Source organism: Molossus molossus, unplaced genomic scaffold (genome assembly GCF_014108415.1).
Source record: "Molossus molossus isolate mMolMol1 unplaced genomic scaffold, mMolMol1.p scaffold_m16_p_1, whole genome shotgun sequence".
NCBI classification, from domain to species: Eukaryota; Metazoa; Chordata; class Mammalia; order Chiroptera; family Molossidae; genus Molossus; species Molossus molossus.
The window spans coordinates 89,577,831-89,603,263 of record NW_023425344.1 but is presented as its reverse complement, the minus strand read 5'-3'; the positions used below and the strand labels follow the sequence as shown (position 1 = coordinate 89,603,263).

At 51.1% G+C, this 25,433-nt stretch overlaps 1 protein-coding gene across 3 annotated transcripts in view; it reads left to right on the top strand.

The window, feature by feature from the left end:
* Nucleotides 1-25,291, top strand: part of DIP2C (disco interacting protein 2 homolog C) — a 214,807-nt gene extending 189,516 nt beyond the window's left edge. For 2 of the 3 annotated variants that reach the window (XM_036260201.1, XM_036260223.1), the window contains 5 exons: nt 14,777-14,834; nt 15,429-15,503; nt 17,588-17,762; nt 18,766-18,889; nt 22,060-25,291. In XM_036260201.1, coding sequence (XP_036116094.1) covers nt 14,777-14,834; nt 15,429-15,503; nt 17,588-17,762; nt 18,766-18,889; nt 22,060-22,312 — 685 coding nt within the window. In that variant the 3' untranslated portion in view covers nt 22,313-25,291. The remainder of the gene's footprint in view (nt 1-14,776; nt 14,835-15,428; nt 15,504-17,587; nt 17,763-18,765; nt 18,890-22,059) is intronic. The other variant, XM_036260212.1, reaches the window with a different exon arrangement.
* The last annotated feature ends 142 nt before the right edge of the window (nt 25,292-25,433 follow it).

Genomic DNA, 25,433 nt, shown 5'->3' with positions numbered 1-25,433 from the left:
AACACGTCCTACAGCTTCAAACCCACGTATCTACAAGCACGGGCATCGTAAGGGGCACTTACCTCATCTGTACTGAGTGTCCCAGAGTAGCAGGATGGTTGAGAGCAGGGACTAGGGGATACTTCTTTCCTGGAAAATGACGGAAACATAAAGGACTTCTTTCTAACAAATTTTGAACCCACCCGTTTAGCTGTCTTCAGTGTGGAAAGTCTTCCTATCAAGAAAAGGTATGATTTAGTAAAAGTGAAATAAACTTTGGACCAGTACCGTGTACGACAGTAAAATGATAAAATTTCAATGTCAGACCAGCACCTGCTCTGGAAAGAGCTTCCTGGTGATTTACTAATTCTTTGAGTTTAGCAAGTCCATAATCCTCCTAAGTGACACTTTTTTCCTAATCTGTAAAATAATCTTGAATACATACTTCTCCTTTACAAGATCACCCAAAATAGAAGCGACAGTGCTTTGTGAACTGAGAGTTGCTCTGCAGTTGTGTGTGACTAAAGATAGCCACTGGCAACGTCAGTGATGGTTACAGAGACCCTTAATGCTGCCCCGGGAGCCAGCCCCAGCCCCAGCCCCAGCCCCAGCCCCGCCCCAGCCCCAGCCCCAGCCCCAGCCCCAGCCCAACCCCAGCCCCAGCCCCAGCCCCAGCCCCAGCCCCAGCCCAGCCCCAGCCCCAGCCCCAGCCCAGCCCCAGCCCCAGCCCCAGCCCCAGCCCCAGCCCCAGCCCAACCCCAGCCCCACCCCAGCCCCTCCAGTCGTCCCCATCTGCCCTGTCCAGGCCACTCAGGTGAAAGCCTTCAGAACCACACCTGAACCTTGTTGCCTCGGTTCGGTCACCCCTCTGTCCTGCACACTCTCCCAGCTGTGCGGCTCCTAGTCTCAGTTCTCTCCTGCTTCGAAGGACAGACGAACGCGGCTGGGAGCTGAGGGGAGCTGGTCAAACACCGAAATGTCTGCAGTAGACTTCATCTTCTTCAGTGTTTGACTCACAGAAACCAAAGCAAAACCGTGCCCTGGAGCATCCTGGAACACCTTCTGGGTGCTTTCCTTCCCAGCGCTGCTCCCAGGCGCTCAGACCACAGCGTGTGTGTGTGTGTGTGTGTGTGTGTGTGTGTGTGTGTGTGTCCCCCCCCCCCCCCCCCCGCCTTCTCCCGGGTGCCCCAGCACCTCCCACCACAGCTTCCCCCCACCTTCTCCCGGGTGCCCCAGCGCCTCCCTCCACAGCTTCCCCCCACCTTCTCCCGGGTGCCCCAGCGCCTCCCTCTTCGTGCCTGGCTCCTGCCCCACCCTCTTCCTTTCACTCCCCTTCTCTACAACCTGTGGTGGGAGGTTTGGACTTGGACCTTTGCTCACACCCCGCTTCCCCAGAAGGCAGAGCTGGTTCTTCGTCCTGCCCCGTCCTGCCGGGCCCCTTCTTCTGAAGGGGGCAGGAAATCTCAGAAGCACCTCTTCCCCCTTCTGGTAGACACCATGGCCCGAGGCTCTCTGTGCCCCGAGGCCCCTCCTGTTTCTGCCCCTCCCTCCACTCTGTTGAAATTCTCCCCTTTCAAGCTCAAATACTGTCTCCTCGGAATCTCCCCTGGTGGGAATACCATCAGGCTTGAACTCTCCAGCATCTCTGCTGACCTGAACATGCATCAGGTGTGCCTTGTGCTGTAGCTAATGTGACGAAGGCTCTGGGATCTGATCAGTCGGAGTTCAGCTCTCCTCTCTCCTCTGTCCTGGGACAAGCTCTGTAACCTCATGCGCAGTGCTCAGAACGGGCACCGTAAAACAACCTCCAAGGGGCCCGGGAGGTGCCAGCAGGGGGGACGCCATCCCTGGGGGCCCAGCAGCAGGAGGCTGTGCTCCCCATGGAGACCCTCTTTCCCACGGAGCACTCGCCTGTGTATCCAGACTGGGGTGACCCAGGGAGATGGAAGGGAGCTTGTGCACTCCAAGGCCTGAGCTGGGGGTGGGGGTGTGAAGCAGGAGAGCCTTTTAAGATAGTGACCCTATCTCTCTTGTCACTATCTCATTTTTTTTTTTTAATGGGGCTTTTATTTTATTTATTTATTTATTTTTCTCACCTGAGGACACTTTTCCATTTTATGTTCAGATAGAGCAGGAAGGAGAGAGAGAAAAACATCGACGTGAAAGGAACACATCGAGTGGCTGCCACCCACACAACCCAACCAGGGCCGGGGACAAACTGCAACCGTAGTACATGCCCTTAGCGGGAACCGAACCTGGGTCTCCCTGGACCACAGGCCAATGCTCTAACCACTGAGCCAAACCAGCCAGGGCTAATGGGGCTTTTATTTTTGTAGCTTGAGCCGTGCATGTGTACCTCATTTTTTTACACATTGAAGGTAAGACTCTCCGCCAACAAAAAGAGGGCAATTCTCTCGATTGCGACACTCGCTTACTGTGGCCGTCTGGAACCGGACCCCACATCTCTGCTGTCTGCCTGGACCCATATCCAGTCACAGGGTCAATTACTTTTCTGTTGCTTTAGTACATTCACCTGGGACCGCCAGGGCACCTGCCCAGGTAGCACTTGATTCAGGTGGACAAGGTTACCTCAGACGTGCGTGGTCTCCTGAGGCGTGTGCGTGTGGGGGCCAGGCCGGGAGGGAGGAAGGGGAGGACCACTGCCGCCCGTACCCCAGCGGAGTGGTTTTCCAAACAGGTTTCATTCCTGCCTGACTTCCTGCCTTTGTTCTTAATACCTGGTTTTTCTGTCTTGGAGTCGGTGTTTTTCGTTATCTGTGGGTTGCCACAGGGGACATTTCGGCCTCACAGCATGAGAACTACTCACCTGCGAGAACTTCTTCTCCTGCTTCCGGACTAGATTTAGTTCCTACGTGCACCAGAGGGGAAATGATGAAACTGTTGTGAGATTCTCTGATGGTGACTGTTAGTTTTTAAAGTATGCTTTAAATTCGCAGTCTTTAAGACAAATTCGCAGTCTGTCAATCACTTTCAATTTGCTCTTTCCTTGAGCACTTGAGTTTTGCAGATAGCAAAGAAAAAAATGTTTTTTTCATCATTTAATGTCATAGTTTTAGGATTTAAATCTTATAAACACAATGTTTGCATAAAGGCCTTAAATGAAATCTTTCATAGCCTCCTTACTCCCCCCTTTTTTTTTTAAACCCCTCACCCGAGGATATTTTTTTATTTATCTTCAGAGAGGGAGGGTGGGAGAGAGAGAAACATCGACATTAGAGGGACACATCGACTGGTTCCCTCTCCAGGGTGTGTGCCCTTGACCAGAATCAAACCTGCGACTCTGTAGTCCACGGGCTGACACTCTAACCACTGAGCCAAACTGGCCAGGACCCTTCTTACTTTTTTTAACCTGAAGTCATTGAAGCCTCAGCAGAGCATGGGTGGTAAATCATTCCTGGTCAGTGGCTGGCCCACGATCATAGGACAGGAGTGCACCCGTGACTGTGACTGGTTGGGGGAGGGAGTGTGTGGAGACACAGCAGCTGACAAGGCCCGGCCCTAGGTCAGGCCTGTGGGTGTGAGAGAGCATGTGAAGAGGGTTTGCTGGGAGGCGGCTGGAGTCTCCGCCTCATCTCTCGGCTCATCGCAGCCATTGCCCAGCAGACCTGGGGCAGGACCTTCCGTGGAGTCTGCACCTTCTGCTTATTCTTATTCCTGAATCTTTTCACCGTGGAGGCCCAGTCCCGTCACATGGTACCCGGGTGACTGATCGCCCCCGAACTTTCCCAGCCCCCTGGGGACCAAGCTGACCCCAGAGGCCTGCCTGGCAGCAGTGAGCAGTTGGTGGTGTGACGTTCGCTGAGGCTCAGGACCCACTTCCAGTTGTGAGCACGTTTGCTTCTGTGTTTCACTCCTGCCTGGAGCATGGTGACCACAGACCTTCCTTGTAAGGGTTGTTGCGATAGTTTAATACACGTAAACAGTGCATGAAAGACAGTACCTGGCGAGCGGTGAGGCTCAGACACTGCACTGAGCAGGTCTACATCTGTGTAGATCACACTTACAGATGTGTTTTCTCCTCTATTATATCTATGTCTGGCCCTCTCAGCCAACTTACTGTCTAGTACCAAATGGAGTTTGACAGAGCAGGGATGCACTGTGGTTTTTGTACGTTCCTTACACAGTCCTTATGGCGTGTAGTTGAAAACCAAGTGACTTTACTGATGGGCAGAACTGAACAGAAAGAAGACTTTACATCTTACAAAATGTCTCTGACATGGTTGTTTGGAGGTGAATTTCCAGCTCCCCTCTGCCCTGTGAGGTCGAAGTCGTCCATGAAGTTTGTGGCTTCCATCCACCCTTGAGGTGTGACAAAAAGACATTGTTCACTTTTCTCTGGTTCTCCCTCCTCAAAAGTTAATGCAGTATAAACAGCTAAGAAAATCTCCTCCTTCAGCCGGCTCTGAGGAGGCCCTGGGCAGCTCCCATACCAAGGAATTTTTGGGACTCGGGAGAGGCAAGCTCTCTACCTCCCTCGATTTTCTTCACTTTTTGGGACTTTCGGTATCCCTTGGAGACTGTGTACAGCCTCGAAGCCATTGCAGTTTTGTCTTCACACCTCAATCTGACTTCCCCTCACCCTCTGTCCCCTCAGGAGGTCCTGGAAGAAAGAGAAAAGCCACACCCAGGAGCCCGGCCCGGGCACCCTCAGCAGTGACCTTAAACCAAGTCCCTGCACCTCTCAGGCTTCACCTCCTGAGCGAGGGGATTCTAGGCTCCAGTGCCTGCCCCTGGTCAGGGGTCCTCCCCACCCCTCCCGATTTTGAATGATTGGAAGATGTTTTTGAGTCCCTTCTGCAATTCAAAATTTTGGTGAATTTTGATTAGATGTTCCTTATTCAGCTGGAACATTTTAGGTTCTGAGAAGTTTTCTTTCATCTTTCGGGTAAAGATCAAATTCAGTTGATCTTAAATAATTTTAAAATATATAAAATATCCAGTCAGTATGTTACTTTTTTGTTCCATTGGTTTATTCATTAAAGCTTAGCCCAAAGACCTCCACCAAGTCCCCTAAATTGGGGTTACAGATAAAACACAGGACAGACAGTTAAATTTGAATTTCAGATAGAAGAGAAATAATTTTTTTTAATACAAAGTATATCCCAAATATGCATGGGATATACTTAACATGATTTCAGCATTTATCTGAAATTCACTTTTAACCAGTGTCCTGTATTTCGTTTGCTCAGTCTGGCCATCCTGACCCCAAAATCCGACATCAGGTCGCAGCTGTGTTTCTGTAACGGGGGGTGGGGGGGGGTGGGGGCTTGTTCCCGGGAAGCTGGGGCCCTGAAGGGCCGCCCACTGCAGTCTGCTGCCTTAGACATGCTAGCACTGCTGTTTCTAGACAAAGTTGTAAACTAGGCTCTTGATTTCTCATTGTGAGATGTGCTTCTCTGTGGACAGGGATGAGTGCCCTCCTGGACACGGGGTGCAGGAAGTCCCGACTCCGAGGGCTGCGCCCCCCGCCACCATCACCCTGGCTGGAGACCCAAGGGCAGCGTCCTGTCGTTTGCAGGAGGGGGCAAGATGTTTCTGCAGGGCAGTTGAAGGCCCAGAGGAACCCTCTAGAGCAGCAGTTCTCAACCTGTGGGCCACGACCCCTTTGGGGGTCGAACAACCCTTTCACAGGGGTCGCCTAAGACCATCAGAAAACACATATTTCCGATGGCGATTCATAACAGTAGCAAAATTACAGTTCTGAAGTAGCAACGAAAATAGTTTTATGGTTGGGGGTCACCACAACCTGAGGAACTGTATGAAAGGGTGGCGGCATCAGGAAGGTTGAGAACCACTGCTCTAGTGCATGACACGGAGGCAACATGAGCTCGACGTCTGCGTGGGCAGGACTCAGGGCAGGAAGGAGAAAGGGTCCACCTGACACCCCGCAGTGGCCCAGCACCCACAGGTTTTCAGAGGGTGTCTGACAGATCCGGTCCAGATGCTGGCATGACTTCTGATTCTCAGTGCGGGTGCTGATGTCTGCATGGAGGACGAAGTCCTAGGCTGAGTCCTCAGAATACTACTCGCTGTAGGGAGTAGTATCCATGGCCTCTTCTCCCAGCCGTGATGTCGCACATGTCCAGCAGGGGGCAACGTGTCGGACGGGATAGCCACCACCGCCTGGCACAGTTGAGGTGTCTCCTGGACAAACCCCGCTATTTAATCCCCCCAACTTGAGTCTCAACTACAGATGAAATCCCACCTCTCTCAGGCTATGCACGGCAGCCGTCATCTGTAGTCTTTTTTCTTCCTCATTCTTTACTTCTACACAAGCACGTTGCCTTTTTAATTAGATGACTAGTTGTACATGTTGGTGGTTATCAAATGAAAATAGGCAATGAGCCCTGGCCGGGCAGCTTAGTTAATTGGAGTATTGTCCCAATATGCTAGGGTTGTGAGTTTGATGCCCGATCGGGGTACATACAAAAATCAACCAATAAATGCATAAATAGGTGGAGCAACAGTTTGATGTTTCTCTCTCTCTCTCAAAATAAAATTAATAAGTTAAAAAAATTTTTAATAGAAAATAGGGCAACAAGAAAATACAAGTCTGTGAAAACCCTCTTTATGCCTTATCGGCCTACTCTTTCAACTTCAGTCTTTGGACCCTGGTAAGTTATTCTGCTCTCACTATTAACAAAGTGGCCACCAGCCCTGGCTGAGTGGCTTGGTTGCTTGGAGCATTGTCTCGTGCACCAACAGGTTGCAGTTTCGATCCCCAGTCAGGGTGCATGCAGGAGGCAACCAATCGATGTTTCTCTCTGACATCGATGTTTCTCCCTCACAGTGATGTTTCTCCCTTCCTCTCTCTCTAAAAACAATTTTTTTAAAAAGTAGCCTCCACAACAGACTCCCCGGATGCCGTTTGATTGTGGAATTTTGGTGTTTTACATTTATCAGTGTAAAACTAAGGACAGTGTCATAATTTCTCTATGTGGCTGTTCTATGTCAATCTGTTGTTGTAAAGTAAAACAATTATTTTAAAATTAATGAATCCTAGATTCACTGAAGTAAAACATCTTTTTGCTTCCTGCTCAGATGTGAGCCTGGCCTATGCCCAGGGCTGGTGTGGAGACTTCCTGCTCCAGCAGACAGGGACAGAGCTCAGGGCCAGTGTGTGACACGTGTCACGAAATGATGGCTTTGTTCACTCTGCCTGTGGAGGCTATGTGTAACTTTCTTCTTCACCACCATGCTGTCATGGCACAGGAGAGCTGCAAGCTAGGGGGAAAGGCATGCCAGTATTTTTTTTTTTTTTTTTAATCTTCATCCGAGGACATTTTTTTTTTTTTCCCATTTTTTGTACAGACAGAGTGGGAGGGAGAGAGAGGATCAGAGAGAGAGGGAAACATCGATGTGAAAGGACACATCGAGTGGCTGCCACCCGCACGACCAACCAGGGCCGGGGACAAACTGCAACCGAGGTACATGCCCTTAGCGGGAACCGAACCCGGGTCTCTCCGGACCGCAGGCCGACACTCTAACCGCTGAACCAAACCGGCCAGGGCAAGCATGCCAGTATTTTAAGGGGCATTCTTTTTCATTATCGTACATGGGACTGTCCTACTAACACATTAACAAGCTAGAAACAAGACCCGGAGGGGCACACAGACTGATGAGCCGCCAGGTAGGATCAGAGTCCCCTCTGTGGCAACCTTGCTGAGAACCTGATTCTAGTCATGAGGAAATCTCAGAGAACCCCAAATTGATGTCTAAAGAATTTTTAAATTGTGGTAAATACACATAACATAGAGTTTACTGTTTTCACGTAGACAGTTTCGTGGCCTTGAGTAGATTCACATTTTTGTGCAGCGACCACCACCATCCATCTCCAGAACTTCCTCATCTCAAACTGGAACTCTGTCCCCCTGAAACACTAACTCCTCGTCCCCCTCCCTCAGTCCCTGGCACCCACATTCTTCTTTCTGTCTCTATTAACTTGACTACTCTAGGTACTTCATAAGTGGGATCATGCAGTATTTGGCCTTTTGTGATTTGTTTATTTCATTTTGCATTATGTTCTCAAGGTTCATCCATGTTGTGACATTTCCTTCTTTTTTAAGGCTGAATAATATTCCATTCTTTGTATAGACCACGTTTTGTTTATCCATGCCTCCATTGATGGGCACTTGGGTTGTTTCCACCTTCGGCTGTTGTAATTGATGCTGTGAATACGGGGGTGGAAATATCTCTTCTAGACCCTGCTTTCAGTGTTTTGGGGTATATAACTCGAAGTAGAATCGCTGGATTACGTAATTCTATTTTTTGAGGAGCTTCCATACTGTTTTTCACAATGACTGTACCATTTTACATTCCCACCAACAGTGCACAGGATTCCAACTGCTCTGCATCCGTGCCAGCACGTGTTGTTTACCGTGTTTCTGAGAGCAGCCGTCCTGCTGGGTGTGAGGTGGCATCCCCGTGTGGTTTTGATTTGTATACTCTAAGGAAAGTGATGTGGAGCATCTTCTCATGTGCTTACTGGCCATTCATATGTCTTCTTTAGAGAAATGTCTTTTCAAGCCCTTTTCCCATTTTTCAAATTGGGTTGTTTGTTTGTTGCTGTATTGTAGGAATTCACTGTATATTCAGGATATTAATTCCTTATCACATGCATGATTCGCGAATATTTTCTCCCATTTCACGGGTCCTTTCCATTCTGTTGACTCTCCTCTCATGCACTGAAGTTTTTGACGTTGATGAAGTTGGATCTCTCCATATTTTGCTTTTGCGCCTGTGCTTTTGGTGTTGTACCTGAGAAACTTTTACCAAATCCATTGTCATGAAGCTTTGCCTGTGCTTCTCCTAACATCTGTATAGCTTTAGCTCTTACATTTAAATCTTTTATCCATTTTGAGTTAAATTATTTTAAATGATACCTTTAGAAGGCAGGGGCTGTGTTTTTCAAAAATGTCAGAAAGACCGAAGACTTTGGAAATACTCCTCCTTAACCGAAGCTAAATAGACATGACAACCAGACGTGAAACCTGGCGCTCGGCTGGGTCCTGTGCTCCAGGGGAGGGCTGCTGCGAAGGCCACTGTTGGAATTAACACACCTGCAGCCTAAAGCACCGGCTCAATGCAAATCACTGACGCTGACAACTCCTGTGCTTCTGTAAGGAAATACCTTTCCTCTTAGGAAACTCACACTGGAATACCTAGAAGCAGGCCCCCAGCACGCCCACGCCCACCCCTCCCTCTCCCTTCCCACAGGCAGCATCTCCTGAACCCTGAGGGTCCCCACGAGGCCTGCAGCCAGGGCAGCGGTGGCAGCAGCAGCTTGCCCTGGGCTAACCCCCTGAACTGTCCCCGAGGCCCCCTTTCCTCTGACTCTCCAGTGAGCTGACAGCCCCCTTGGCTCACGTCTGTCCTACAACATTTGTAGAGAGCCAGCTCCCCTGTGCTTGTCCTGTCCCAGGCCCTTCCTTGTTTCACTGTCCTCGGGTTCAACAAACATTCTCGAAAAAGAAAAAGAAAAGAAATACTTAGGAGTAAAAGGTCACGATGTATTCAGCTTACCTTCAAATGCTCCCCAAAAAGTGTGTGTGCGTGTGTAAGAGCGAGAGCCGATGATAAAGCAAATGGAGTAAAATAGTAACAGTGGGTGAATATAGGTAAGGAATATTACGTGTTCCTTGTATTTTCATTTTTGTAAGTAGTCTATAATTCTAAAGTAGACATGTATTTAAAAACTATGCTTATAAACATGTCAAATCTAGAAATTACTTTTCGGGTCTTCTGTCCTCCAAGAGGGAAAGGAGGCCACCTTAGTGAAGACCCGGGGCGGGAAGTAGCAGGAACGCGTCAGAGCTGCTCTGGCAGACGCGGATGGATGTGGAAGGAAGAGATGTGTTTGATGGAGCCCAGGGTAGAAACAAGCTCAGGGTCGGGAAGGGACTGGAAGCAAAATCCAGAGATGCTCAGGAGCTCCCAGTGTTACCCTGCCCTCTGGCGCTGAGCTCTGCCCAGACGTCTCCACAGACAAACCCTGCCCACAGCCCTGCAGCTCCCTCAGGTGAAGGCCAGTCCGCACGGGACGAGGCCTCCTCGCAGCTCCATGTCGCTGGACGTGAGCTCGGCCACCCGGCAGCAGGAGACTTGACGGTCCATGAGGCCCTCGTGGGTGTGCACAGCGGCCTCCTTCCCAAGGAGACAAGTGTGGGTGGCAGGTGGGGTATGACACTAAGTGAGACACCTGACAAGCAGTGTCCTCCACAGCAGACCCCGTCGGCGTGGACAGTGGTGAGTCACTCTGAGTGTGTGCCCTAGACATCATGTGCTCTTCGTTCCTTCTAAACTGTGAGTGACAGAAGTCTGACCACAGGAAAAGCATCAAATCTCAGCTGAGGGACATCCCACAAAACACCTCCCCCGATCACCTCCAACTGCCAAGGTCATGACAACAGGGAAGTCTGAGAAGCTGGCGCAGCCCAGAGGAGCTAAGGAGACACGACGACCAAATGCAATGCGTGGTCCAGAAGAAGGTCTTTAGGCAGAAGCTGAGGGCGTGTGGCTGAAGTAAGGACTTGAGTTAAGAAGGGAGTGTCAGTTTCGACTCATTGGCTGCAACAAACACATTGTCCTGGTATAAGGTTGGTGTGTCAGGAGGTAGCGGCTGTTACTGGGATCATGAGAATCATGTCCACTCAAGTTTTTATGAGTCTAAAACTTCTCTAAAGATACAGTTCATTCATTAAAAGAAAAAGCCACGGAGGCCTGAAACAAGGTTTTTCTAAATTTAATGCAAATGAGTTTGCTATCAGAAACATGAATGGACATGAAGCTTAAATCATGTACCTCACTATTGCTGTAGACATACTTGAGTTTGATGAGGACCTCCGGTGACATGGTTCCTATGCTCAGGACTAGCACTCAGAAGTCTGAGCATTTGTGGGATCTGAAACTCACCGGCAGCTGGCTGTGGGGTGCAGCCCTGGGGGCACGCGGGAGACAGAAACCCAGAGGGCAGGTGGGCCCCTCAGTGCTCAGCCCACAGCTCCCTTCATGGTGTCTGCAAACAGACTCAGTAACAAGACACGCAGAACTCTGCTCGCCCTGAGGGACGGACAAGGAGAAGGACTTACAGGAGTCTGGATTTGGGGAGGGAGGGAAGGGCACCTTCGATTTGTGATTTTATGAGAGTCACCCGACGGGCTTAGGTGTTTCGTGTGGACAGTGCTGTCATGTTAGAGATGCTCGTCTGTCATCAGGCGTTTCGGGGCGATTTTACCTGGCACGTCTGCTACTCGCAGCTTCACGGCGCGCCCTGGGCTGGCCCCACGTGTTCTGCAGCTTTTCCGGGCTGCTGCCCCGCGAGGGCCTCCTTTAGCGACAGTGTCCGTGGTTGGTTGTGTGTGTTTTTTTAAATCACACATGGGATTTTTTAGTTGACATAATTAAACATATGAATTTTAAACATATTCTTAGACTGGGTGCTCATATCCATCAACTCGCTTAACCTGAGCACCTGTCTCATCCCCAGTGGTCTGGAGGCCAAACCAGTGGTCCTTTTTCTGTGTTTTGTTATCTTGCCACTGCTGTGGGTGTGCAAATGTGATGTGTGTTATACTTAAGTACTGTTTTGTTTATTTCTTGTGCTTCTAAGGGTCTTCTCTCACATGCTTCTCTAACAGCAAAGGAAATAGCAAGATGTTAAAATCCGAACTTTGACAGTAAAAACTGTCTGATTCTCTTTGCCGTAGCGTCCAGGAAGTTGAGCAGTCACTAAATCCAGTTCCAGACCCTACATTAACTAACCTACGTTTTTTAAATATTCAACTATATCCTATCTTTTGGGATTCTACAAAATGTGTTCAAATGGTCTTATGTTATATTGGGTCGTTGAAATGCCTAAGATTATTTTTGGAAGAAGATGCAGTTTAGTGTTTAATTAACAGTGTGGCTGGTGTTCTAGCAGCATGTCCACGGCCTGCTGGGCTGAACAGAAGCTTGATTTTGCACAAGCGGATTGCTTGGGTCCAATCCCTCTTGTCCCTAGTGCGATGCCAAGTCTGTGTCTGGTGTAGCCGGTGGGTTGTGGCGATCGAAGGCACAGATGGCGCTGGTCCTCAGTCAGGAGAGACCGTGTGGCACCATGGCTGGGCAGCATGGCCTGTGGGGGCAGACGCTTCGCCTTGACCTCCTGTCGTGTCCACCGGAACACGTCCACACAGGGTTTGTTGTCCATGTTGGGGCAAGTAGTGTGACTCTTGGCTGCTAAGTGCATCCAGAGCAAGTGGTGTGACGGACGCTCTGCCAGAGAGGGACGTCAGGCCACACGTGGCAGCGTCAGTGAGGGCCCAGCCCAGGAAGGTGGCAGTCCTGGAAGGTGGGTGCTGGGTGTTGGAGAGAAGGTGAGATTGTGACGGCACCCCCCCCATCTGCAGGGCCAGAGGACCACTGGCAGCGAAGGAAGCCCTTGCTAAGAATTTTGCTCCCCAGCCTAGTCACCTGCACTTTGTAGGACATCCAGCCGCTGGCCAGCCGCCCTCCCCCACAGCCGCAGCCCCGCCATGCAGGCCGGCTGTCCAGCGGGGACCCAAAGCTGGGCCAGCCGATCTCGCTGGCCCTTCCCCTTTCATTCTGTCCCTCCTTCCTCACCGTGGCCCCACCCACACGTAGTTTTCCCAGCCAGTTTGGCCGCATTTTCCTGTCACTTTCTCCATCTGCAGCAAATCGCCAGAACCCGCAATCGGCCGGCCAGCCGTGGGACTCAGGCTCATCCACGGAACCTGAAGGCTGGACGCAGCCCCGTGTAGTTCAGTGTGACAGCCTGGCCTCCGGGCTGCAGGCTCAATAGGCGGCACCTGCGCTGACGTTCCCGCAGGCCTCACGTCTGCTCCCCGTGCGCCGCCGCCCAGCCATGGGCCTCGGGTGCTCTGCTGCTGCCTCTTCCCAGGCGCCCACCAGGATGAGCTCTGTGCTACCTGGGTGCTCAAAGAGTTGGGGCTCTTTTAATTCTGTATTAATTGCCGCAGGAACTTAACTCTTGTTTGTACCCATTACCCTGTGGTAAGATCGGTTTCCTTATAGGTCATCTCACCAGTAACGTTCACTGAGCCAGTCCTGTGTTGTTGTTTTTCAAGTTTTTTTTTTTTTTTTCTTTATTGATTTTAGAGAGAGAAGAAGGGAGAAGGAGAGAGAGAGAGAAACATTGATGAGCGAGAACATCGATTGGCTGCCTCTTGCATGCTCCCCTCTAGGGATTTGGTCCACAACCTGGGCATGTGTCCTGACCAGGAATCAAACCAGCGACCTCTTGGTGCATGGGTCGATGCTCAACCACTGAGCCACACCAGCCGGGCACAGTCCTGTGTCTTTGAAGGTTAATGTCATTAAGCCTATTGGCAGTTCTAGAACAGTTTAAGTGGTATATACAATCTAAGTGGCTTTTCTTCAACATCCCTCATCTCCTTCTGTCAACATCAAGCTCTTCCTTAGGACAGAAACCTAAGGTTTTAGTATTATCATATGACCCAGAATTGCCCCAGTAAGTTCTGTACCTCACCAAGTCACTGCCACAGCTACCCAGGTGCGCCCCCTCCTCCCCGGGACTTTCTCTCCATTCTCCTGCCAAAGAGAAGATGTCAGTCCCCCCAGGTCTGTCCAGCACCCACGGTGACTCACCCTGCGGTGCCACTTTGGTCCCCAGCAACATGAGACATCACACAAGGCTGGACGGCAGGTGGGGCACCCTTTCCCTGAGTAAGAGCTTCTCATTTGCTGAGAGCTTGGAGCCTTTGACAGAGCCTGCTGCCCTGGGGACACCTGCCCAACCTAGTCCCCAGCCCTCCCCTGGTTATAGCACCTCTAATATTGTCATCCGCACCCTGGAGCCTCCTGGGAAACAGTGAGACAGGAGCCCCATGTGCCGGCTGTGACTTTCAGGTTCTTCCTTTGGCACCGCGTCCCTCCCCCCTTCCCTCTCCTCTGCATTTATCACTTAGGAGGAGGATCCGTGCTAATGGGAAGGAGTTATGGTGCTGAATTTCACCTCTCGGGGGTGGAGAGGAAGCCTCGCCGTCCTCCATCCCTCATCCCTGTGCCCCAGCCTCCCGCCAGCTCCGCGTGCTCTGTGCGCGGGGAGTCCAGCACCTTCTTCACTTCGTTTTCTCTAAGAATCGTACTTGAGCTGAATGAATAGCATCCCCGTCCTGCAGTAATGTGGTTGGAATGAAAATCCAGTCACGGAGGCCATAAAACATTACAAATAATACTGGGAAGGACATGGCGACCTGCGGCTATGACCGGCACCCATGTCTTCTGCAGGTCTTTAGATTAAATTACCATTAAACATCCTCTAAATGGACAAGAGTTTCCTTTCTGAAGGGAGGTTTTTCTGTCTGATGGGCCAGTCCTCCTGTTGGCTCAGACGCTCCTTGTGCAGACGGTGGTTCGTGCTGCCCGAGGCCTGCCATGGGCGGAGCAGCTCTTCCAGGGGTGCAGCTAATCCTTATTCTTTTCCTTTCTGCAAGTGCTGAGTTGACTCCTGTTAATATGGAATCATTTCCCCAGTTATTTTGCAGGTTTGGGGAATGGGACTTCATCCATGTTCTCTGTGGCCGGAGGTGGGCTTGTACCACGTCCCACCAAGCACAGTGGCACTGGGCTATTGGACCCCTTCTTCTTGACGTCTAAGTGATCTTTGCATCGGATGATGCACACCCACAGAGTCAGGGTTCCCCAACACCCGCCGGGCACTGGCCAGGGCTGCATGTGGACACACGAGCTGTGGGACAGAAAAACTCAGTGATGCCTCTGTTTCTCTTTGTAGAGTCCGTCTAGTAGAAAGAGGGTCCCCTCACAGCTTGCCGCTTATGGAATCAGGAAAAGTGAGTATTAAAGGAAGAAATACACATTTCCACGTTAAGTATGGGCCGCAGTGTATGGGCTTTGAAATTTTAAGAACTGTTTTATAGAATGTTTTTTCCCAAAAGTTTTCTTGGGTGTAGTATACCAGGACTAGCTTTGGCCATGAGTACAGAAAGTTGAAAAAACAGTGTTTTCAAGGAGCTAGATTTTTTCCTCTCACGTAAAAGAACCATGAAGCCAGTTGCCTGGGGTGTGACCCCCCCCAAGGCCTTCCCGTTAGGAAGTGGGATCAGACCGCCCTCTACAGGAGCTCGTCTCCATCCACACTGGCAAGCATCAGGCTGCGTGAAACTGTTCATTATCCTGTTTGTGTTTGTTTTCTTAATTTTAAGATCACTTTTACGCAGGCTCTATCACTGTAGTAATAGTTGCAATGAGATGCAACTGTTGCGCTGTAAGTGCATACTGCTGTGGTGCATGAGTCTGACTTAAAGCCTCACCGCTCTCCAGACGCCCCTGGAAAGGAGGTGGGCGTACGGGATGAAGGGAGGAGCGAGGCCGGTCGCAGTGAAGGGTCCCTGTTTACTGACAAGGATGTTCCTCTCCCCACATAGATCCTTCCGGGCGTTCGGATCATAATTGCCAATCCAGAAACAAAAGGACCATTGGGAGACTCGCACCTGGGTGAGGTGAGTGCGAGTATCCTCTCGGAGATGTAGCCCCTGAGACCAAATGTCGTCCTCTGCCACATGCCGCCTGTTCTGGACCCCAGTGAACAGGACCGCGTGCCGCTGGCCGAGTGTGCATCTGGTCACAGGGACCACCGGGGAACAACTTGAGATACGCTTCATTGCTTAAATGAGCCCAGGAGAGTTCAGGTTTACACAGTGGGACTTCCTAAAGGAAGTGGGTGAGGTTCTCTTCGGGGAGTTTAGGAAAGAACTTCGTGGACTGCGTTTCCGCGTTTCACTCCTGCACTTGCGTCCCACACACCTGCCTTCATCGGGGACGTGACAGAGAAACACGCAGAGGGCGTCCCTGCACCCTAGAGTCATGGCAGCGTCCACAGCAAACGGCCAGGTGGATGACAGCAGTGCCTGTCCACCAGGGTGTCATGGGCCACTACACTTTGCTTGTGACAGGCTTCTTCCCGGGAGGAAGTCAGGGGCATCAGAAGAGGGCCGAGCCTGCTCGGGGCACTCGGCCAGCGCCCTCCTGCCGGCGCGGACGGCCCTGCCGGGTACCAGCAGCTCTCCCTCGCATGGCAGTGCTCCGGCCGCGCACAGGCCTGCTGCTGGGGCTGATGACCTTACCGAACACCACGACCACCCGTTTCTGAGTGACACACGCGACACATTGACACGTCGCCAGTGAGTCAATAAGGGATCATGGGTGAGTCCTAGCCACAGCTCATCCCCAGTTCCTCTTCGTAGGCTAGTTTTTGGCCCTCACCCGAACCTCTGAGTCATCTGTAAAGATTAGAGCTGAGATGACAATTCTCTACGGATCTTATTTAGGAAGTTCCTTTACTCCATTCACAGAGATGAAATTGGGTTGTAGCGGCTGTTGTCCCAGCCCCTGAAGAGGGCCCTGCTGGTGCTGCCGCGCTCGGGCCTGAGAACGGCCCGCCGGGACGGGCAGAACCACACCCGTCGGATTGTCTTAGTGGGAACGTGTCTGAGGGAGGAAATCATGTTAGAAGCAGAGCAGTTTCCATTACTTGCATTAGACGAGCACCTTCTTTCTCTGTTCGGCAGGTAATGGTCACTTGAGTGCCTTCTGTGTGCCGGGCCCTGTCCTGGGAGCTGGGATACTGTGTACACACGGCCGTGTTTCTGACACCAAGGACCTTGACAGTTTTTCAGAGTAAATGAGATAATGGAACCAGCCAAGTCCAGAATGTTTTTCCCATAAACACCCTGACTGCTCTCGTCATGGCGCAGATAAACTAGCGTACAGTGGTGGGAACGTTTCAGGAACTTCGGTGGCACACCGATGTCCTCGTGTTCTCTGCGGTGCTCCGTCGCCTCCGTGGCGTCACGCTGAGTCACACACTGTTCTCCCATTCTTGTTTCCCATTGTTGACATTCGAGCTTTTTCCTCTTAGAGTTTATTTTGTTCTGAGGTGTTCTGATGCAATATATTTTCTACGGTATGCAAACCGGATGAAAGGGAAAAAACAAATCATAAAGTTTTTAAATAGTTTTCCAGATTGCTTTTTGGAAACAATCATTAAACTTGAATAAGTACAAGAAAACAGGTACAACTTTGCTCATTAGAAGTATTTATTTTAAAAACCCTCATCTGCCCTGGCCGGTTTGGCTCAGCAGTTAGAGTGTCGGCCCGCGGACCAGAGAGACCTGGGTTCTGTTCCCGCTAAGGGCACGTACCTCATTTGCAGTTTATCCCCAGCCCCAGTTGGGGTCATGCGGGTGGCAGCCACTCCATGTGCCTCTCTCACATCGATGTTTCTTTCTCTCACTCCCCCTCCCCCTCCCACTCTATCTGAGGATAAATGCAAAAATGTCCTCAGGTGAGGATAAAAAAACAAAAGCCCTCATGGACTTGCTTTAACAGAACCCTCGATGGGCGGGTGGTGTTTGTGTAGCTGCAGGCTGGCCATCGGCCTTTGTGTCACTGAACTTTGTGGCGTCTGTGTCCCTCTGGAAACCGAGTGCGATCAGTGTCATCTTGCTTTGCCACCCAAGGACCCTCTCGGTGCCCCTGGAGACCTCCTCAGGTGGGCTTACCCAGTCGCGTTCTTCCCTCGCAGATCTGGGTACACAGTGCCCACAACGCCAGCGGTTACTTCACTATTTATGGAGATGAGTCCCTCCAGTCAGATCACTTCAGCTCAAGATTAAGTTTTGGAGACACCCAGACCATCTGGGCACGGACCGGCTATCTGGGGTTCCTGCGGAGAACCGAGCTGACGGATGCAAATGGAGGTGAGAGTCCAGACGGGCGGGCGAAGGGCACGCTCCTCCAGACACTGAAAACCTGTCGGGGTTTGAAGTTCCCAAACCCAGGACACGAGCTCCCAGGGGTCACTGAGGCTTCCTGACACACCTGCCTGGCGGGAGCTGTGCTAACCTGGCCAAAGTGGCCCACTTTTGGGGGAAAGTACAAAAGCATTTTGGCAGCACCTTTGAATTTAAGAAAATGGTAGGTTGTTCTATTTGCAGGTGCGCCTGGGGCTCCTAGGGAGAGCTCAGCTTAGAGATTTGAGGTCAGTGGTGATCCAGACCCCCCGTGGTAAGGCAGGTCAGTCCTGTGGAAATGGAGGCTGAGCGGCCAGGAGCTCCCCAACCCCCCTCCGTCATGGTCAGGAGCCACAAGTAATGTCTCCGTTTCATCTGACTTAAATCGGAAAAGGTTTATGTCCTAGTGTTTTATACATGGATCACTTACGTCTTCAGATTCGCTCTTATGTACTTACTACCCTGAAGGTTAAGGGCGTGTCTTGATTTGAAGGGAAGAACGACCGACTGCATGTTGTCCTTGTCCCAAGGTGCGCAGGACCCAGGAGAGCAAAGGTGCCGGCCTCGGGGCTAAGGAAACCTTTGTTCATGAACGTAATCAGAACTCAGATGTGAACTAGTGACAGGACCGAGACCTCATGTGACGGCAGTGTGTGACTGCTGTGTAACGGCTGTCGCGGCTAAGGCTAACCGAGTCACGTGGGAGGCAGAGCGGACGAGGGCAGGTGCCCGCCTGCAGGACCCCGGTGGCGCTGACATGCAGCTGAGGAAGTTGCGATCGCAGGTGGGGGGCTGGAAGCTGCACGGTGGGCCTCGCTCCTGCCGAGAGCTCTCCCAGCCGAGGGAGCCTCTGTCCCCCCTCAGCCACCCCTTTACTTTGCATCTTTCTCATTCCGCAGTCGTTTTAATTTTTTAACGTGGCTCGGGCAGCTTTTCGGCGAATCTCACATGCACTCCGTTCCTTCCACAGAGCGTCACGACGCCCTGTACGTGGTGGGAGCCCTGGACGAAGCCATGGAGCTGCGCGGAATGAGGTACCACCCGATAGACATCGAGACCTCCGTCATCAGAGCCCACAAAAGCGTCACGGAATGGTGAGTGGCGCCTGCCCACGAGCGCAGGGAGGCCTTGTGCAGCACTGGACACGGTGGGGTCCGTCTGAGCTCTGGATGGTAAACCTTTGCCTTTGGGGCCAGTAACATGGCAGGTCAAGCTAGTATTTCACACAATTCCTGGGGGTGACCTACACTCGGCTGGGTGGCATCTCCCAGGAGCCCAGGTGGTTGTTTATTTAGATTTTTGTTTACAAAAGCATGATGTAGGAGAAAATAGGCTGCCTATATACACAGAAGACACTTTTCTTTTTTAATCCTCACCCGAGGATATTTTTCTATTTATCTTCAGAGAGAGTGGGAGGGAGGGAGGGAGGGAGAGAAGGAGAAACATCAATGTGAGTGGGACATATCAACTGGTTGTCTCCCACACGACCCCGATCAGGGCCGGGGCCAACTGCAGCCGAGGTACATGCCCTTGGCCAGAATCGAACCTGCAACTGATTGGTCTGTGGGCTGACACTCTACTGCTGAGCCATACTGGCCAGGGCCACAGAAGACACTTTTGTGACTGTCAGCTTGGGGACTGTAAAAGTTACTGTGGCCCTGGCCGGTTTGGCTCAGCAGTTAGAGCGTCAGCCTGCGGTCCAGAGAGACCCGGGTTTGGTTCCGCTAAGGGCACGTACCTCGGTTGCAGTTTGTCCCCAGTCCTGGTTGGGTCGTGCGGAAGGCAACCACTCGATGTGTCCCTTTCACGTCGATGTTTCTCTCTCTCTCTTCCTCTCTCTCTCTCCCACTCTATCAAGGGGGGAAAAAAAGTTATTGTGATGTGTAGGAAGACACTAGCTGAGAGGAGAAGACAGAATTGACGGCAGTGACGAGTTAGCACCCCAGACGCCCCCAGTGGGTGAGGACAGGGTGTTGCCCTCCCGGAGGCTGGGCTCCCTCCGGGCCTTTGGCAGCTGTGACAGGAGTGTGTTGACGGAGCCCCAGTACCTGGGCCGAGTGCGGCCCCTCTCAGGTTGTTCAGAGGCTGGACGTGGTGTTTAGGGGAGAAGAGTGGCTCAGCCCCGTTGGCTGTGTGTTCATTCGTGTGGGCCCTGAGCTGGCAGACGTGGTGGAGGGGTCTCAGCTCAGGTGAGGAACTCCAAGGGGCACGCCCCACATCTCTCTGCAGCTGCTTCTGGTGGGATGGATGGGTCAGATTTTTCACACCTCTAGTCAGCTGATCGCAGGCCAGTGTCTGTTGCCGTTACTGCACCTGAACGCAGAGGACTTGGCAGACAGAAGAGAGAAGAGACAGGAGAGCACTTGCATGCCCGTGGCAGGTCCCATGGTTCAGACCCTGCGCCCTCTCTCCCTGACACGCAGCCGCCCTGCAGACACAGGCTGGGCCGACCTCGGTCTCCATCTGCAGAGCTGAAACGATTTGTCACAGCCTTCCACTTTGTCTCCCTAGGACAGGCGTCCGGACTGGCTTGTGTTGCCTCCCTCCGGTATTTCTCTCGAGTTGCAAAAGGGCTGTTTCCACCTTAAAACGCTGTGGCGCAAGGGCTCCCTGTGCCCCTCATGGGTTTCTAGTCCACGACCGCAGTTCCTTTTCTAGGCTTTGCTATTGTCACCTGCAGGGTGGCCTCACCAGGTGGGTTTGGCCCCTCCTGACTTGTGCTCACATGTGGTACCAGAGGAAAGAAACGTAGACGGTTCCACTCTGCGGGCTCAGTGCCCTGGAAACTGCCCGGCGCAGACCGCCCTTCGCCGTCCTCTCCCCTCGCCTGCCCTCCACTTCCCCCTGGACTGAGGGCCAGGATGGGATCCCATGGCAGTAGTGTGACTCCTTGCTGTGCGATAGTCCAGCTGACCAAATCTCTCCCTCTCGGCAGCTGTCCTCGGTGGTACAGTGTTCAGCCCCGAGGAAGCTCTGATGGAAGAAAGGGACCAGCCTCCAGCCCGTGGCTTCCTGGCAAACCCCCTCCTCCATCACATATGGAAATCGACCTGATTCCTGATGCTGTGTCATCAGTTTCAAATGTCATAATACAATTATAGCAATTGCGTATAGGAATTATTCCAGTTACATATACAAATACAACCTGTGATGCCGCCCACGCACCAGGTGGGCTCCCGCGGCCATGCGGGGCAGCCTTCTGTGCCCCGGGGCGTATCTCGGCACCAGCACCAGCATGCCTTCTCGGGTCACGAACTGCCCTGGTGCAAATCCAGAAGGGGAGGGTACATGCGGTCCCCACTGTGTCCACTGTAACACCTGGGTCGGGCATACTAAAAGGATGCACCATTTTTTCTTAATAGACATACTTTTACTTTTACAAAACAGAGTTTTCCCAAATACTTCCTGCCTCACAGCTGAGATAGAACCTTCTATATTTGGCATGAAAAAACAATTACCAGTAGCCCACAGCAGGGTCCTGGAGCCTGTCCCCCCCACCCCCCCACCCTGGGACCCTCCTGGCCCCTGTAGCCAAGCAGACCATGGACCCCAAGGGCAATGAATTTTAAGGTTCTTAACCACGTTGTAAAAGCCCAACCACATAAGGTTAATGTGGCTTAAAGCGTAAATCACTAGATTTACCTTCCACAAATTGGGCATATCCTGAATAAAACACTTCTGGGTGAATCTTTGACATAGTCAAGGAATCACCCCTCATACGGGTCAGCTCCTGCTGCCTTACAGTCACTGAAACAGTAACGGGGTCTGTGCCCCTCTGCAGGGACCTGCTGAGGTGCTTGGCCTCGGCGCCTGGGCCTGCCGCTGCGGGGAGGCTGGCGGCTCAGGCCCTCCAGCTGTTCCTGCTGTGGCAGAGGCCAGTCAGCACCAGCCCAGATGCCCTAGGGCTCTCCAGCCTCTGCGAACACCTCGCTGTCCAAGTTACATGTGGCCCAAGGTCAAGGGCAGGACACAGAGTCCACCTTTAAGGTCACAGCGTGCAGATGGAGTGAGGAGCTGCTGTCACACCCCCACCCGGCGGCAGGGAAAGAGATGACAGAGCTCAGGCAGCGGCCACCATGAGAACAGGCCGCTAGGAAAGACTCAGGACCGAAGCATGTGAAACAGTTGATGAGCTCAGAGAGGCCACACACCAGAGACTGTTAAGTGCTCAGGCAGATTCCAAAAGAACCAAACTTCTTGAAAAGAAAACGTAATTGTTAAATACAAACCTCTCTGTACAGTGATGACTTTTTCTCTCTTCCAGTGCTGTGTTCACCTGGACAAATTTGTTGGTGGTTGTGGTTGAGCTTGATGGGTCAGAGCAAGAAGCCTTGGACCTGGTCCCCTTGGTGACCAACGTGGTCCTGGAGGAGCACTACCTGGTGGTGGGGGTGGTGGTCGTGGTGGACATCGGCGTCATCCCCATCAACTCCCGGGGAGAGAAGCAGCGGATGCACCTGCGAGACGGGTTTTTGGCAGACCAGCTGGATCCCATCTACGTGGCTTACAACATGTAGCCTTGTCTCTGGCTCCCGCAGACTTCTCTAGAGATGTAAACGTTTTCCTTAGTGTCAGTAAAGCGTGCAGAAGCAAGGGCGACATTCGCCGGATGGAGCCAGTGTCACACGGTGGAGTGGAGACGTCCCCGGCAGTCCTGACGGGCACGGGCGAGATGGAGACGTGAGTTGTCACCGAGGTTTGCTCAGAAGGGCCTCCCATTACTGCCTTCGGTTTGCTGGAAAAGCCCATTTCGAAACATTTTTCTTTCTTTCCTTCTTTTTTGTTTTTTTAGTTATTGGATAATAAGTGCTTTCTTCGTAAATGTGGTATTTTGTTAAGCCAAAATAGCAATTAAAAAAATATTCTGCCCTCCAGATGGGTTCTTTTAAACAGTTTTATGTAGTGTGACAAAGAATTGTTTTCTCTGTTTTAATGTGTCATGAAATCTTAATGACATGGACCTGTTACTAATTTAAGCCATTGCTAGATCTCATCCTTTTAGGAAAGTCTGTTGAGGTACGAGAAAACCTTCCAAATAGCACCTTCCAATTAGAGCTTAGCAGCTTTCTCTGTCAGACCGTGCTGAAGAAACAGAGGCCCACCCGCGGCCTCTGGCATTAGCGTAGAACGAGAAGAAATTATAAATAAGGTGTATTTCAGCAATTATCTTGCAGATATCTTTGTACTAAACTAAAAAGATAAAATAAGTTAACTTCTTCAGATGTAATTATGTACAAAACGTTTAATTTATTTTGATCTCTTTAGAAGTATAAAAAGAGAAAACATTCAAGAATATTAACGTCTTGTAATGTTTGCTAATATAAAAGAAGTGTTGTATTATCTTGCGTGGATAGTATCACAACAAATATATATATATGAAATATAAATTCACTAATGAACAAAGGAGATTTTAAAGTTTAAAATGCAGAACCTGTCACTTTGCATGGTGTCCCCTCCACTGTGTGTAGATAAGAGAGGTTCTCTCACATCCGCTCTGCTGATGGGAGCCACCGGTTGCCAGAGACCAGCCAGTGAAACGACCGGAAGTTATCTCGGAGACGGGGAGGGATGTGGGGCGAGCTGGGCCTGTGTTTCCTTTGCTGCGAGAGCAACACTGGATGGTGTTACCAGCACGTGCTCACTGCCCTGGGCACGCTCAGGGAGGCAGGTGGCCGACAGCCCTGTTCTCTGAGCTGCAAGAGTTCGTTGCACAATGTTTTTCATCATTTTTGTTAGCGTCACCCTCTTTCGGTCCTTGCTATGAAAAGGAATGAGATTCTGTGATCATTGGCACCCGGTTGCGTTGCTTCCCCTCAGACAGCCACTGTGTGGAGTGGACAGAGTGTCCAAAACAGCATTAAGGGAAAAGACTCACATAGGAGATCGTCACTTCAGCCAGCTCTCAAGGGTCCCCCAGCCCGCGTGAGCAGAGCCCACAGGGACCCCCGAACCAGCTGCCCGGGACTCCCCATAGCGCCACCGGCCGGAGCGAGAAAGCCTCACAGCTGCCTTCACGCTGACACCTGCGGATCACACGTGTCTGGTCCCCGTCTCTCGCTGCTGCCTCCCAGGTCTTCTCATTGCCAGGGCTCATCTGTGCACACCTTGATGGAATCGGGCCGCCTGTGTCCCGCCAAGAGGAGGTGTCAGCCACCCAAGCGTGACTCATTTGATCATTGCCGACGGCCCTGCAGGCTCTGTCGCTCGCTGTGCATGACCACGGCGGCGGCCACGCGCCGTCTCCTCCCACCGCCCGCAACCTCTCCCTCCGCCCGCTGTGCGCCAGCAGTAAGCCCTTTGCTAAGAGGGGGTTTTGTTTGACTTCTAAGATCCAAGGCTAATTGTTTTTTAAAAATTGAAGTGGCATATTTTTTTAAATGTGTCTGCATGTGGGATGCATCCTTCCATCACCACATATCATTTGGCTTTTACGATATCGTTTGACTTCATTGCTGTGTGTGACTATTTCTTTACGTGCTTCAGATACACATTCCTACAGTCCTCTGCTTCCTCCAGGGAAAACCCACCACACACAGAAAAAAGACATTTTTTTCGCACTCACCCACCTTGTTTAAGGGAGGGGGGTTGAAGGTTTCCGGTAAGACACTGAGTGGGACACACAGCTGCAGGATAGTTTGTGAGGCCCAGCTGAGGTTGGAAGCGGCAAGGCAGGTGTCACTCCAAACATGACCCCCTCCTTCCCCAGATCAGCTCCCAGGCCAGGCTGCGAGGGTGTGGAAGCGGTCAGTGACATCTTGTCACCTCTGGTATCAGAGTTGAGGTCCGAAGGGTTGGGGGCTGGGGTGGAGGCTCAGCTGTGCAAGGAAAAGGAAAGGAAACACTTAGCACCACCGCTCAGCAACACAGAAGGATCGTTCTGCATTCGCTATTGCACTGTAGATAAATCACTCATGGGAATGTAACAGATGTTTGTCTTGTGACCTTGTGCTTTTGAAGTCAGACAAAACCGTGTGATCAACTTGCACAAAGGAGGGTACACAATGAACATTGAAACACAGACCTGACCCAACAGGGCGGCTTCCTCATGGTGCTTGTTTATTATATATATTTAACCCTGCTTGACACTTTACCCCAGGGAAACCGTCCCTTTTATCAGTTGAATGTTAGCAGCGTTATTTCATAGAGTGTGGTGACTGGTTAGAGAAATCCATGTACTCAGCCAATCACGGTTTCAAACAAAATTTTTATGTGCAAAGGACGGCAACCTTCTCGTATGTTAAACCACCAGTAAGCTTTGTACATCTGTGATAACGCCTGTTTTATATTCAAATGAACAAATAAAAGCTTTTATTTTTGTTGCTCTGAAAATAGCAGTTTCTTAATTGGTCCCCTGGAAAACTGTCTGGGACAGCTTCAATCCTAGGAAGGAGTGAGTCCTACAAGGAAATGGGAAATGTATCTGACTCTGTTTACATAATTTGTTGCATTACTTCCTAGTACAGCTAATCATACTTGGAACAATGTTTAAATTTTGATGTGGGCATTTATTGCTAAAAAAAAATTCCTATGGCAACAAATGTTTTGTGAAATGTTTTTTTAAATTCTTTTAAATATATCTAAATATATTTGTTCACATTTTGCTGCAAGTGTACAGATTATTGGCTAACTTTTGGGACA